Here is a 14,385-nt window from a genome sequence, read left to right as displayed (position 1 = left end):
CCAACCAGAGGCTAAAGCTGGAAGACCTGCTCAGTCACAGCTGGCTGCCTGTGGAGAAGCAGTCAGGAGATGATTTTGGAAATGACCGCTGGAGTTTAAATAAGACACACCATGGAAGGAGTAGAGGTAAACACCATGGAGACGAGAGGAGCTTTAACGTCAGCTCAAACAGCACAAGGGACGTCCAGGCGTCTCTGGAAAGACCGACAGTTCTCCCAACCAGACACCCAGGTCTGCTGCTGCAAAATGTTACAAAAGAGAAACAGAATGAGAAAGAGCTTTTTATTAAGAGCACGGCAGGATTAGAGATTAAAAACAGTACAATATCTGATAATGGAGTAAATATTTCAAATTATGGAAATGCAATCAGCCCCACCAAAATATCCACATCGAGTAATCAGATTCCACTGTATAATTCTGAATTAATACAAAGAAATAAATCTAGTTGTCAACTAGAGACCAACCCGAAGTATATGAACAATGAACCTCCTGTAATACAGACTAACCAGACATATAAGCCTGTTCCTAATCCCACAACCGAAACCAATCAGAAGCGAGGTGACATTTTTTATTCAGAGGAGGAAAAGACTGAAAAGACAGGAAATGAGGCTCCAGAGTTGGAAAGCGCAGAAGATGACATAAGGAGCAGCTCCACTACAGTAAAAGAAAGAAAGGCTTCGGAGGAGGACAAAGAAGAGCTTGATGATGAAAAGCACAAGCATTCACTAGAGGTACAACTCAATGAAAAGGACCAAAAACAGCACCAGCAATCCTACACAGCTACACAGCAAATAGGTAACACATAGAATTACTCTGCCTTAACTGGTCTCATAACAGGAATGAACTATTATTGTTTTCATCACATAGCAAGAATTATTGTAACTGGGTTGTATAAATCTGCTTAGTTTTTTTTGCATCATTATTTATGTCAAATTACCTCAAGACGTCAACATCAAGTGAGTTTTTTTTCCTGCATGAAAAAATGGTTAATGCATACATAATTCTTACACATTGCAGCAGGATTTTACTTTTTTTAACACACAACTCTCAAATATCAGTCCATGAGTTTAATGAGTGCCTTTACATCTGGTTATTGATAAATTTTAACTAGGGCTGGCACCGATCCAATACTCTGTATCGGTATTGGTCCGATATCGACCCAAATCACTGGATCAGATATCGGAAGAAAAAAAACGTGTAATCCGATCCAATACTGTTGCTTAATGTAAATAACACTTAATGTAAATAAGGCCATTGTTTGTATGTAAAGCAAATAACACACGAAGATACATTCCAACAGAGCGCCATTTATCGCCACTCACTCGGCAACTGCCGTAACAAGGTGCGTCTTGATGACATCATTAACACGTGCCACTGATCTACAACTCATCTGCAACAGCCATTCAGAATTCAAAACACGCTGATCTACTTAAACTTTTAGCATTTAAAAAAATCATCTACTACTGCCACATCTAAAAACACTATTTAAACACAATAAAAATCATCTACTACTGCCACATCTAAAAACACTGTTTAAACACAATAAAAAATCACTTTTTAAATGATAAATCACTCACCTGAGATAAAGAAAACCTATCTTGTCCTGGCTTGGAGATCTCTTACATCCTCAACGATTAATCCATTCGTTTTATGAAATAAAACAAACTACACCATTTCCCGTTTAGCCACAGATGTCCTCTTTAAAATCCAGCAGGGTTTAATCATCTCAAAACGTTTAACGGAAAATCTCAACCAAATTCTGCGTCAATTCTGATTGGTCCATCGTGTTTGATTGACATCCACAGCTTCCAGTTTAAATGTTTGTACGTTGCTGTTAAACAAGTCAAAAATGCTGCTAAATGTTCTGAGTGTAAAAGTTAAAATAAAAACAGCAGTTTTACAGAACAGATGTTGTTGGTTCTGTATTTATTCCTTTAGAATATTTGTTTCACAGTCTCAGCATTGTTATTTAGAAAGCTAGTTTAACCATGGTGCATTGAGACGTATTATTACTGCTTAGTTGTTTGAGAGGGGAAATGACGGTATTGGATTGGTAACGGTATCGGCAGATACTCAAATACCTCGACATCTTGGACATTTTGATTAACCAGTTGCTAATTGTAATTGAATTGCAATAGGATTGCTAGTGTAACAGACTTGTATGTGGTGTAGTGTGCGTGTGTGTTTACGTACTGAGTTTATGCTGTGCCTAAAAAAAAAAACAAGGCAGTAAAGTATTAAGCTCTCGATAGTTTGTCTATGTACGGTTTATTTCTTACTTTATAAACTCAGCAAACTCTAAAGACGCTCGGTTACACTAGGACTGCCTCGTAGTGCAAATTAACCAGTAAACATGAGGCACTTGAATACTACGTAAATGCAAAATTGCTAAACACAAACCTTAAATTTTGAATTTCACTGCAAATTGTATATGAAACGGCTCATTTCACTGTCCCTGACGCAATTTTCACAGCCGTGAATTAGGTAGGGCCTTAGTAATGACACTTGTAATGTAATGAAGCTGTTTACTCTCCCTTAAGGTGAAACTATGTTCACTCAGATTTTAAATATTTTACTGATCAACTAGCTTGGCTAGAAAGTTACAATTTTGTTTGGTTATTGTAAAATACCTACTCACACAGAGGGGGGCAGTTTATGTCCACTGCATTTTTCTTGAATTTAATATATGCATTGTCAGTAGTGGTCTCAGACTGTTTGCCATAAATCAGTGGATTTAATTAATTTACAGCGTTTAATGCTTAATTGTTTGCATAATAATATAATATAATATAATATAATTAATATAATATAATTAGGGCTGTCAAACGATTAAAATTTTTAATCGCGATTAATCTCAGAATTTCATATAGTTAATCGCGATTAATCGCATTAAATAAAATCTGTGTAAATGTTATAGAAAACAAGGTTTTTTAAGTGAAATGTGAAAAGTGGACGTTTCTACACGAAGTGAGTGTGTTTTGACCCTTTTGGGGCTTCCATAGTTCATGGACTAGCGTGCTTGACTCCGGTATTCAGTGCCGTAACAGATTAAGTTAATAAAGTGTTTTGCTCCCGACAACTTGTGAATATACCGTGTATTTATTTCTTTATTATGCAAGTGCATCCCTACGACGCTCAGTTATATTATTTTAACAAACCGCAAATGAAAAACGGTGGCAAGTCCGACATTAAAACGTTGGTTCTACCAGTCAAGTCTCAACATGAACTAGAATTTGCGTTAACGGCACTATTTTTTTTAATCGCGTTAAATTGAGATTGCGTAAATGCGTTATTATCGCGTTAACTTCGACAGCCCTAAATATAATATAATATAATGGTTTACCCAATCATTCAGCAGCTTTTTAAATTGTAATTAAAACTATTGTTTTATTGACATTAGGGGCAGCACAGTGGCTCAATGGGTAGCACTGTCAACTTACAGCAAGAAGGTCCTGGGTTTGACTCCTGGGTCCTTTCTATGTGGAGTTTGCATGTTCTCCCCATGACAATGTGGGTTTTCTTCAGGAGCTCTGGTTTCTTCCCACAGTCCAAAAACAAGCAAGTGAAGTTCACTGGAGATACAAAATTGGCCATGATGGTGTTTGACATGAATAATGTGTAACCTCTAACTAGCTGTCCTGTCATGAATGTAATCAAAGTGTAAAACATGATTTTAAAATCCTGATAAATGAATAATATTTTTATGACCATATCAGAATCACACTGATAAACATAAAACATCTTTATGATGTTTTATCATAAGATTTTTAATCTTTAAACAAAATAGCACATGGTACAGCATCTTTTCGCCCTAAACCTGCCATTTACTTTTTATATATGCACTTTTAAGTGCCCTAAAAAAAGAACGATCTGTGTCATGACAATGCATGGTTGCATAAATTGATTAATATTCATTAGCTGCTTTGGTTAAAATAGGTCTTTAACCAGATTAAAAGGATTAATGTATTCTGTTTAAATGACTACTTGAATAATCAGTTTACTGCCACAACCTGAAATTAACCGTATTAGTTGTGTAGAAGTACATTCACTTAATGACAGCATTGCTTTACTTTCAGTTGTGGCACTCAAATTAATACCACCATATTTTTATGGTTAGAATTTGTTTTTGTGTTGGTCTGTAGATCTTAATTTAAGCAGTAAATTATTCATCCTTGACTCATTATATCCTTCCTTTAGAAACCACATCATCAGCTCCAGTCAAAGTGACCCCTTCACAAACACCACCCCGACTGCCTCCTCGTCCCCAGAAGAAAAGGAGGAAACATCGTAACCGCATAAGCAAGGCTGTCATGAGGGCTTTGCTCATGTAGCACTCATAGGTGAGATTTATAGATGCAATACACATGTGTGCACATCAGTGGTGATTTCTCTAAGACTGCAAGGGAAGCTCAGCTTCCCCTAAAATGTCAAAAATTTAATGGTCAAATATGTACAGTTGTGTTAACATTTCATTGACTACAAATGCGTTAGAACACGTTCATCTCGAAGACGAGTTCGTTCAGAATCAGCTACTTATCACAAATCGACTGACTCAAAACTCACCAGTCATTGGATAAATGCCACGTCATTGGATAAATGCCACAATTTTGTCCTTCCCCCGGACGCTGAGCGTCTCTGGGGGTGAATGGAGCTGTGGGTCTGGATGCTGAGCTTCTGCAAGATGATTGGAGGATCAGTCGAAAGGCTGAATCCCATTTAGATTGACAGCTATTTTGAGATCTACATGTCACTTAATCACTGGGAGCTTCAGTCCCATCGCGGATTTTGCGAGTGAAGTCGAAAGACAAACTGCAACCCATTTCTTGGTATTTGCTTGGTGAAATTACTTGACCATTTTCATTGTTCATTGTGTAAATAAATCACACTCATAGTATTTGTTTCAGGACACTGGTCAAGTCCCTGGAAAAGACGCCTACTTGGTACGATAGGATCACAGGCCATTTTCTTGAAAAGGAACGGAGGGCAGAATTTATGTATAAATAAATGTATAAACAAATGTATAAACAAATTTTATGATGTAAGCCGACAATGAGCTTCCCCTCTTTGAAAGACCAGCAGTCGCCACTGGTGCACATGCATGCACAACCAGAAATAATCTATATCCACCACATTGTTACTTCATGAGCTAATGCAATGGATATTAATTTACTGATTATTTTATTATTAATTTATTAAGTTTAGTTTTATCCAACCCTAAACACTAAAGCACTAAAGCCAACATAATGCTACAACTGGCTAGTAAAGTAAAATCCCAGTTAAAGAATTTGTGCACAAGGAATAATGTGCTTGTGTACATGTTTTTCTTGTGTATAATTTTGGGACCCAGTAAAAAGATTTTTCTCTCAGACTCAGTCCTGGAACCTCTGCAGTGCAGTGAACCATTGGGATTAATAAAAACTTCCAAATTTGTGGCAACATTTTGGGATTGTTTTATCATGAGAATCCACATGACCAAAACAGCTAAAAGCAAGAATTGAACTGTTATGATTGATGTGGAAGATGTAATCCAGTATTTCTGGAACAGGCTGCAATGCTGCAAGATTGTGAGTCTGGTCTTATAACCTGACACCAATGCCCAGTCTTATTACTGCTCTTGTAATTAAACAAACAGTGATTCCTGCAGTACTGTTTTAAAATATCTTGTGGAAGGTCACTCCATATTATTGTCTTAAAATGTTGGTGGGAAGTCTGGTGTCCATTGAGCAAGGCCCACTTTTAAGCAAGGCCCTTAACCCTGTCAGCTCCAAAGATGCACTCTGCGCTCTGACTTCAGCTTCCAAACAAGCTGGAATATGCTGGAAACAAATTTCATTGTACTGTACACATGTATATCTGTATATATGACAAATATATTCTCTTCTTCTAGTTTATGTCACACATACACCAATCAACCATAACATTAAAACCACCTCCTTGTTTCTACACTCACTGTCTATTTTATCAGCTCCACTTACCATATAGAAGCACTTTGTAGTTCTACAATTACTGACTGTGGTCCATATGTTTCTCTGCATGCTTTGTTAGCCCCCTTTCATGCTGTTCTTCAATGGTCAAGACTCTCCCAGGACCACCACAGAGTAGGTATTATTAAGGTGGTGTTGTGCTGGTATGAGTGGATAAGATACAGCAATGCTGATTAAGTTTTTAAACACCTCACTGTCACTGCTGGACTGAGAACCAAAAATATATCCAGCCAGCAGTGCCCCATGGGCAGCGTCCTGTGACCACTGATGAAGGTCTAGAAGATTAACTCAAGCAGCAGCAATAGAGGAGCAATCATCTCTGACTTTACATCTACAAGCTGGACCAACTAGGTAGGAGTGTTTAATAGAGTGGACAGTGAGTGAACACGGTATTTAAAAACTCCAGCAGCGCTGCTGTGTCTGATCCACTCATACCAGCACAACACACACTAACACACCACCACCATGTCATTGTCACTGCAGAGCTGAGAATGATCCACCACCTAAATAATACCTGCTCTGTGGTTGTACTGTGAGGGTCCTGACCATTGAAGAACAGGGTGAAAGCAGGCTAAAAAAGTATGTAGTAAAAAAGATGGACTACAGTCAGTAATTGTAGAACTACAATCATGGTAAGTGGAGCTAATAAAATGGACAGTGAGTGTAGAAACAAGGAGGTGGTTTTAATGTTATGGCTGATCAGTGTATATTTTTAGTAACCACTTCAACATCTGCTCTACACTTTTTTGATTTACAATTTTTTATGTTTTTCTATTTTATTTTATTTACGCATTTTCTCCCATTTTAGTGTAGTCAATTTGGCTTTCATTGCTGGGGGATCCCTGATTGCAGTCGAGGTGGGTACATTGCTGCTTACGCCTCGTCCGACCTGTGTACAGCCCTTAGCGGAACCCTTTTTCACCCATTCTGCATAGGCGCATCTCTAGCTGCTAATCAGGGTCCTTACACAGCGTTTGAAGACCCCACCCACATAGTCTGGTCATCCAGCCCTAGCAGAAACCTGTCTGCTGCAGGCACTACCAGTTATGCCTGCTAGATGGCGCCCAGCCGACCGGTGGCAACACCGAGTTTCAAACCAAGGAGTTCAGAATCTCTGCGCTGGTATGCTAGCGGGATATCCCACTGTGCCACCTGCATGCCCCATTGATTTACAATTGTGATTAATTTATTAATATAAGATTGTTTCAAGCAAACAGGGTTTTATATCAGGAAACCTCTTAATACTACGGTACCTGTAAACTTGCAGATTTTTTAGGCCAAGATTGAACACGTGTTGGGTGTTTCATTAACATACAGTATAAAATTGCTGCAATTATTGGTGTATATAAAGATTGATAACATCAGCTAACTTCTACTTTTGTCATTTCTGTCTTTTGCAGATGCATCTAAGGCGCAGTACCTGTGCAGAAAGTTGCACTTTTCTTAAATGATGTCATTTATTCCTACTCGCCGTGGATCCACAAGCTCTTGTACTAATTCTTATTTAGTAACCCCGTCTCTGGGAGAGCCTGTGTTTTGAAGCCGGTAAATTTCCTGGGACCAGAACTACAACCCTCTTTAATCTACCCCCATATTTACGCGATGCTACTGAAGACGACAGCGGTAAGGGTGGCAGTGCAGATCCTACTGTACCCACTCACAACTGCTGTTATGTTTTCTTCTTCTGTCAATCTCCTAACTGAAGACATGAGGTGACAGTGTTGGACTGAATAATGAATCAGGTCTTACAGCTCTAATAATAAAGTATTAATAATTTCAGGGTGTATAAAAGTGTTCTCGAACCATGATTTAAAAAGCTATCTAAAACACTAGTCTGTATATTTCAGAAGAAAAAACTATTTGTTTGAACAAATCAAATGGAATTAAAAATAAGAGTTTCTTGAAGCGAAAACACTGGTCTGTAGAAACTGTGAAATAGAAGAAGTGGATGCTGACTGAAAGAAAATGCCAGGCTACATAGAAACTGCTTATATGGAAACTGAATCTGATTTAGAGTTGTTTTGTTGAGTTTTGGAGTAAAAATATTGGCCTGTCCTAACATACTGAGGAAACATACTAGTCCAGAAGTTGAATAGAACAGACAGTATTGATCTAGAAGCTTGTTGAAATTTGAGCACTGGTCTATACACCGATCAGCCATAACATTAAAACCACCTCTTTGTTTCTACACTCACTGTCCATTTTATCAGCTCCACTTACCATATAAACACACTTTGTAGTTCTACAATTACTGACTGTAGTCCATCTGTTTCTCTGCATGCTTTGTTAGCCCCCTTTCATGCTGTTCTTCAATGGTCAGGACTCTCCCAGGACACCCACAGAGTAGGTATTATTTGGGTGGTGGATGATTCTCAGTACTGGAGTTACAATTACATGGTGGTGGTGTGTTAGTGTGTGTTGTGCTGGTATGAGTGGATAAGACACAGCAATGCTGATGGAGTTTTTAAACACCTCACTGTCACTGCTGGACTGAGAATAGTCCACCAACCAAAAATATCCAACCAGCAGCGCCCCGTGGGCAGCGTCCTGTGACCACTGATGAAGTTTTCAAAGATGACTCAAACTCAAACAGCAGCAATAGATGAGCGATCGTCTCTGACTTTACATCTACAAGGTGGACCAACTAGGTAGGAGTGTCCAATAGAGTGGTCAGTGCATGGACACGGTATTTAAAAACTCCAGCAGCGCTGCTGTGTCTGATCCACTCATACCAGCACAACACACACTAACACACCAGCACCTTGTCAGTGTCACTGCAGTGCTGAGAATGATCCACCACATAAATAATACCTGCTCTGTGGTGGTCCAGACCATTGAAGAACGGGGTGAAAGCAGGTTAAAAAAAGTATGTAGATGGACTACAGTCAGTAATTGTAGAACTACAAAGTGCTTCTATATGGTAAGTGGAGCTGATAAAATGGACAGTGAGTGTAGAAACAAGGAGGTGGTTTTAATGCAACTCCAACTGTCTAATAGCTAGTTAAACAGATCTAGAGGGTTTTAAGAATAAAACATACGACTAGAAGCTCTTTAGAGTGGGTGTAGTAGGTGTGTATTCTTTTAAAAAGAGAAAACAAAGAAGCTATTTAAAACATAAACACTACTGTAGAAACTGAAATGGACAAGAAACTGTGGTGGGAAAGAGCTGGTCCAATATAGATGTTTTATGGAAATCAAAAGACAGAAGGTGCAAAAGCTTTATTTATTAAGACATGAGTTGAAAAGCTCCTTTAATTATAACGGCGAGACATTAATGAATATTTCCTCTGAGTGTCGTAACTAGACAGCCATGATTTCCATGATGAAGTCATGAATCATGTTTCACTGCATTCACAACTGTTCTGAGAAGGGGTCAAGTACTCTCACGTCATCAAACATTGTGTTGTTTTTTATTCATTATTTCATTCAGAGTTAAAGAGATAGAGATGGAAAAACAATCAGAATAAACACCACCAGACAGACAAATGTTTTCAGTGTTTGTGGTGTTTTGGGATTCTTAGACTTATTTTCAAACTTTAATAATATATAGAATTTTCAACCACTTAATAAATACATTAAATACGTTAAATACACAAATTACAACTGATACTATTTCACTTTTTTATTCATTTGCATATTATTTAATTTAACTGCTAACACTGGAAATTGTGGCAAATAAGAAGTTTTTTAGGCAGTTTTATTGTATTAATTTAGACATCTTTAAATATGATGGTGCTATGTAATGATAAAAGCAGCTTTGCCATTAATGTTATTTATTCTTTTTATATCTTTTCATCAATAGTTTGTCTTTTTTTTATTTGATCGATTTGTTTCTTTGCATTCTGCTAAGGTGTGTGTGGATTTTGGCTTTAATGTATATGTACAGTATGTGTCTCCCAGTGAAGCAATGTCTGCACCACATTTTCCCTCAAAGAAATATAAATAAATAATAAAAAAAGAACCTGAATCTTTTTTTCCTCTTACATTTAATCGTGACTATTGAAAACAAAACACTTTAAATAGCAATCAGATTATCTGCCATGTGTACTCCTAGTAAAGAAATTAAAAGGCATGCATTTTATGTCATGAACATGTTTACATTATCATACAGCATTATTAGACTGGCAGCAATGTGATGTAACAAAGCCACCTGCTGTCATCTGTTGTCAGTCAGAACTGGCAATTTCCATCTATGAATTTTATTTTTAGTGGGAACACATCTGATCTGATCGATTAAATCGTTTTTTATATACAGTACTCTGTAGATACTAGCCAGTTAAGTTTGCTGTACTGCCATAGAATTTGCTGTTTTTTTTTTGTTTGGCATCAGTTACAGTGTATCACAAAAGTGAGTACACCCCTCACATTTCTGCAGATATTTAAGTATATCTTTTCATGGGACAACACTGACAAAATGACACTTTGACACAATGAAAAGTAGTCTGTGTGCAGCTTATATAACAGTGTAAATTTATTCTTCCCTCAAAATAACTCAATATACAGCCATTAATGTCTAAACCACCGGCAACAAAAGTGAGTACACCCCTAAGAGACTACACCCCTAAATGTCCAAATTGAGCACTGCTTGTCATTTTCCCTCCGAAATGTCATGTGATTTGTTAGTGTTACTAGGTCTCAGGTGTGCATAGGGAGCAGGTGTGTTCAATTTAGTAGTACAGCTCTCACACTCTCTCATACTGGTCACTGAAAGTTCCAACATGGCACCTCATGGCAAAGAACTCTCTGAGGATCTAAAAAGACGAATTGTTGCGCTACATGAAGATGGCCAAGGCTACAAGAAGATTGCCAACACCCTGAAACTGAGCTGCAGCACAGTGGCCAAGATCATCCAGCGTTTTAAAAGAGCAGGGTCCACTCAGAACAGACCTCGCGTTGGTCGTCCAAAGAAGCTGAGTGCACGTGCTCAGCGTCACATCCAACTGCTGTCTTTGAAAGATAGGTGCAGGAGTGCTGTCAGCATTGCTGCAGAGATTGAAAAGGTGGGGGGTCAGCCTGTCAGTGCTCAGACCATACGCCGCACACTACATCAAATTGGTCTGCATGGCTGTCACCCCAGAAGGAAGCCTCTTCTGAAGTCTCTACAAAAGAAAGCCCGCAAACAGTTTGCTGAAGACATGTCAACAAAGGACATGGATTACTGGAACCATGTCCTATGGTCTGATGAGACCAAGATTAATTTGTTTGGTTCAGATGGTCTCAAGCATGTGTGGCGGCAATCAGGTGAGGAGTACAAAGATAAGTGTGTCATGCCTACAATCAAGCATGGTGGTGGGAATGCCATGGTCTGGGGCTGCATGAGTGCAGCATGTGTTGGGGAGTTACATTTCATTGAGGGACACATGAACTCCAATATGTACTGTGAAATACTGAAGCAGAGCATGATCCCCTCCCTCCGGAAACTGGGTCGCAGGGCAGTGTTCCAGCATGATAATGACCCCAAACACACCTCTAAGACGACCACTGCTTTATTGAAGAGGCTGAGGGTAAAGGTGATGGACTGGCCAAGCATGTCTCCAGACCTAAACCCAATAGAACATCTTTGGGCCATCCTCAAGCGGAAGGTGGAGGAGCACAAAGTCTCGAATATCCGCCAGCTCCGTGATGTCGTCATGGAGGAGTGGAAAAGCATTCCAGTGGCAACCTGTGAAGCTCTGGTAAACTCCATGCCCAGGAGAGTTAAGGCAGTTCTGGGAAATAATGGTGGCCACACAAAATATTGACACTTCAGGAACTTTCACTAAGGGGTGTACTCACTTTTGTTGCTGGTGGTTTAGACATTAATGGCTGTATATTGAGTTATTTTGAGGGAAGAATAAATTTACACTGTTATATAAGCTGCACACAGACTACTTTTCATTGTGTCAAAGTGTCATTTTGTCAGTGTTGTCCCATGAAAAGATATACTTAAATATCTGCAGAAATGTGAGGGGTGTACTCACTTTTGTGATACACTGTAAATCGTGGCAACCAAATGCCCACAGGCTTTAATAATGCTTCCAGTGTGAACACAGGGCAATGATTGATCAGCGATTTAGGCGTCAATAGGTGAAAAATCACTGCCAGTCTGAACATAGGGTTGGTGGTATAAGAATTTGTATGAAAACAGATTTATACACATACAGGTTTATAACTGTTGGAACAGTATGGAAAATGGAAAAAAAAAATTGCATCCATGCATTGCTTCCTGTACAGTGAATAAAACTGTTAAACGAGTCAAGAAATCTGGGTGAATTTTAGCGGATACAAGGCAAGGGCGCAAGCCTGAGCTAAACACCCTTGATCTCAAATCCCTTAAACAGCACCACATCAAGAACCGTCATTCATCAAGAGCTGATATAACCAAATGGACTACTAACCAAAAGAGATTACTGACAAATCTTTGTGAACCACTACAATACAAAGATACATTTACAAATGGCACTTAAAACTTTACTATGCAAAAAAAGTCTTATGTTAACCTTGTCCAGAAGTGGTGTCAATTTCTCTGGGCTTGGAGGCTTTTGGGATGGACCATCACACAATGGAAATGTGTATTGTGGTCAAACAAATCAGTATTTCAGATCTTTTTAGGAAGAAATAGACGCCATGGGCTCTGAACCAAAGAAAAAAGGGACCATCCAGACTGTCACCAGCAACAAGTCCAAAAGCCAGGATCTCTCTCTGGATCCCGACCGAAGAGATTACATGAAACAGTGCCTTCGCCATGCTCTTTGCAGAGGTTGAATGGTCCAAGTATGCCTGGGCTGATTAGTCTTACAGCCCAACTAGATCCATGCCAATGCAATTAAACAGAATCTTAATCAAAATAAAGGGAGTGCAATGACACATTTGTTATGGCCAGCAAATCCACCAGCTAGCATTTGTGGCATGACATGCACCACAGATGCATCATCACGATTGCCCAGCCAATAAAAGCGAGCCATCAGCCGGTTAAGTGTTTTGTGAACTCCAGCTACCTTGCAATGGGGTTCTGGTAAGCTACCTGGAGAGATTGGTACCTGTAGCTCTTCTGTACCAACAACTGGGTTGCTGGTTCCATCCATCTATACAACCTCTTATTAATAATACTTAAATAGAGGTAGGAGAGTTAGACATGCTTCATCATTTTTGCAGATGACACTACGATCACTGGACTGATCCAGGATGGTGATGAGTTTGCATACATGCAGGAGATTGAATGGCTGGTGCTCTGGTGCAGTCGGAACTACATAGAGCTGAACACACTGAAGACTGTAGAGATAATAGTGGACGTGAGGAAACCCTCAAAACACATGACTGGGTCTTTTCTCTTCATGCCATTCGCCTCCGGTCCCTGTTTGAGCCACCACATGCACCAGAAGTCATGTCTGCAGCCACAGTTACATAATACTTAGATAAATAATATGTTATTAATCCATCTCTCTGTACTGGTACGTTTGCAGATATTAAACCATTACACAAAGGTAGATAAGTGAAATTTTGTTGCTTCAACTTACTGGGCAGCTGCACAACAATGTTGTTTACTCCTAATCCTTTTCACTTTGCCTCTACAAACATCAGGGAGTAGAGACATTCAGCACTGAGCTGAAAACCCAGCCTCAAAGTTTTGTTTCTTCTCCCCCAAAACACACACACACACACACACACACACCACTTTGCATCTTCCCCAATGATGGAGGATGGGACGAAGCTTTGAAGTTAATACAATACTGTCAAAAATAAAAGCTGTATTATCTGAGTTATCTGGGTGATGTGTTTTCTGGTTCTTTAGTGGTTTGATCATGCTTAACTAATCCCAAGACTCTTTTGATGTGACTAAGAGAGAGAAAACAAAACTCATCTGGCTGTACTGACACTGCAATTAGCTTCAGAACTTTGAGGTGCAACAGTATGGAAACAAGGTTTTTTGTCTTTTTAAATTTTAGCTTATGCAGAAGTGCATGCAAATTTGCGTTTCTGCAAATTGTAATGCACAATTACTCTTTATTTTCTATATACAATATATGTAATAAAGCAGTAAATATGGCATGGGCAAATGGCTATATGACCAAAAGCATTTGGTCACCTGACTATGAGCTTGTTGGACATTCCATTTAAAAATGAATGGTGTTCAAATAGAGTGACCTCTATGTGATCTTTTCAGCTATAACAATGGCCACTCTTCTGAGAAGGCTTTAAAGTATGTTTGTGGGAATTTGTGCCCATTTAGTCATGAGAGCATTTGTATGGCTGGGAACTGATGCTGGTCAAGAAAGTTTTAATTACTGTTACAGTTCATTCCAATCTGTTCAGTAGGGCTGAGGTCAGGTACCAACTTTACATATGGCCCATCATAACCCAATGGCAGAGCACCTAGAGGTTGACAGAACACTTAATTTGCTGGTTGTGACTGATTGGCCAG

The 14,385-nt window shown here is 39.0% G+C and overlaps 1 protein-coding gene across 1 annotated transcript; it reads left to right on the top strand.

The window, feature by feature from the left end:
• Window positions 1–447: 447 nt before the first annotated feature.
• On the top strand, window positions 448–7,994 carry pdgfbb (platelet-derived growth factor beta polypeptide b). The gene is made up of 3 exons (XM_062984821.1): window positions 448–795; window positions 4,198–4,340; window positions 7,385–7,994. Exons 1-2 carry the CDS (start codon window positions 474–476, stop codon window positions 4,329–4,331), a joined length of 456 nt encoding a protein of 151 aa, XP_062840891.1. The 5' UTR covers window positions 448–473; the 3' UTR covers window positions 4,332–4,340; window positions 7,385–7,994.
• The last annotated feature ends 6,391 nt before the right edge of the window (window positions 7,995–14,385 follow it).

This window comes from Trichomycterus rosablanca, chromosome 22 (assembly GCF_030014385.1).
Source record: "Trichomycterus rosablanca isolate fTriRos1 chromosome 22, fTriRos1.hap1, whole genome shotgun sequence".
Lineage (NCBI taxonomy): Eukaryota > Metazoa > Chordata > Actinopteri > Siluriformes > Trichomycteridae > Trichomycterus > Trichomycterus rosablanca.
The sequence above is the reverse complement of the archived record's forward strand: the minus strand, read 5'-3'. Positions and strand labels throughout refer to the sequence as shown.

Coding starts and splice junctions, on each gene's coding strand:
- pdgfbb (XM_062984821.1), top strand. CDS start 474: ATGAACAATGAACCTCCTGTAATACAGACTAACCAGACATATAAGCCT. Junction 796..4,197: donor CACAGCTACACAGCAAATAG/GTAACACATAGA, acceptor TCCTTCCTTTAG/AAACCACATCATCAGCTCCA.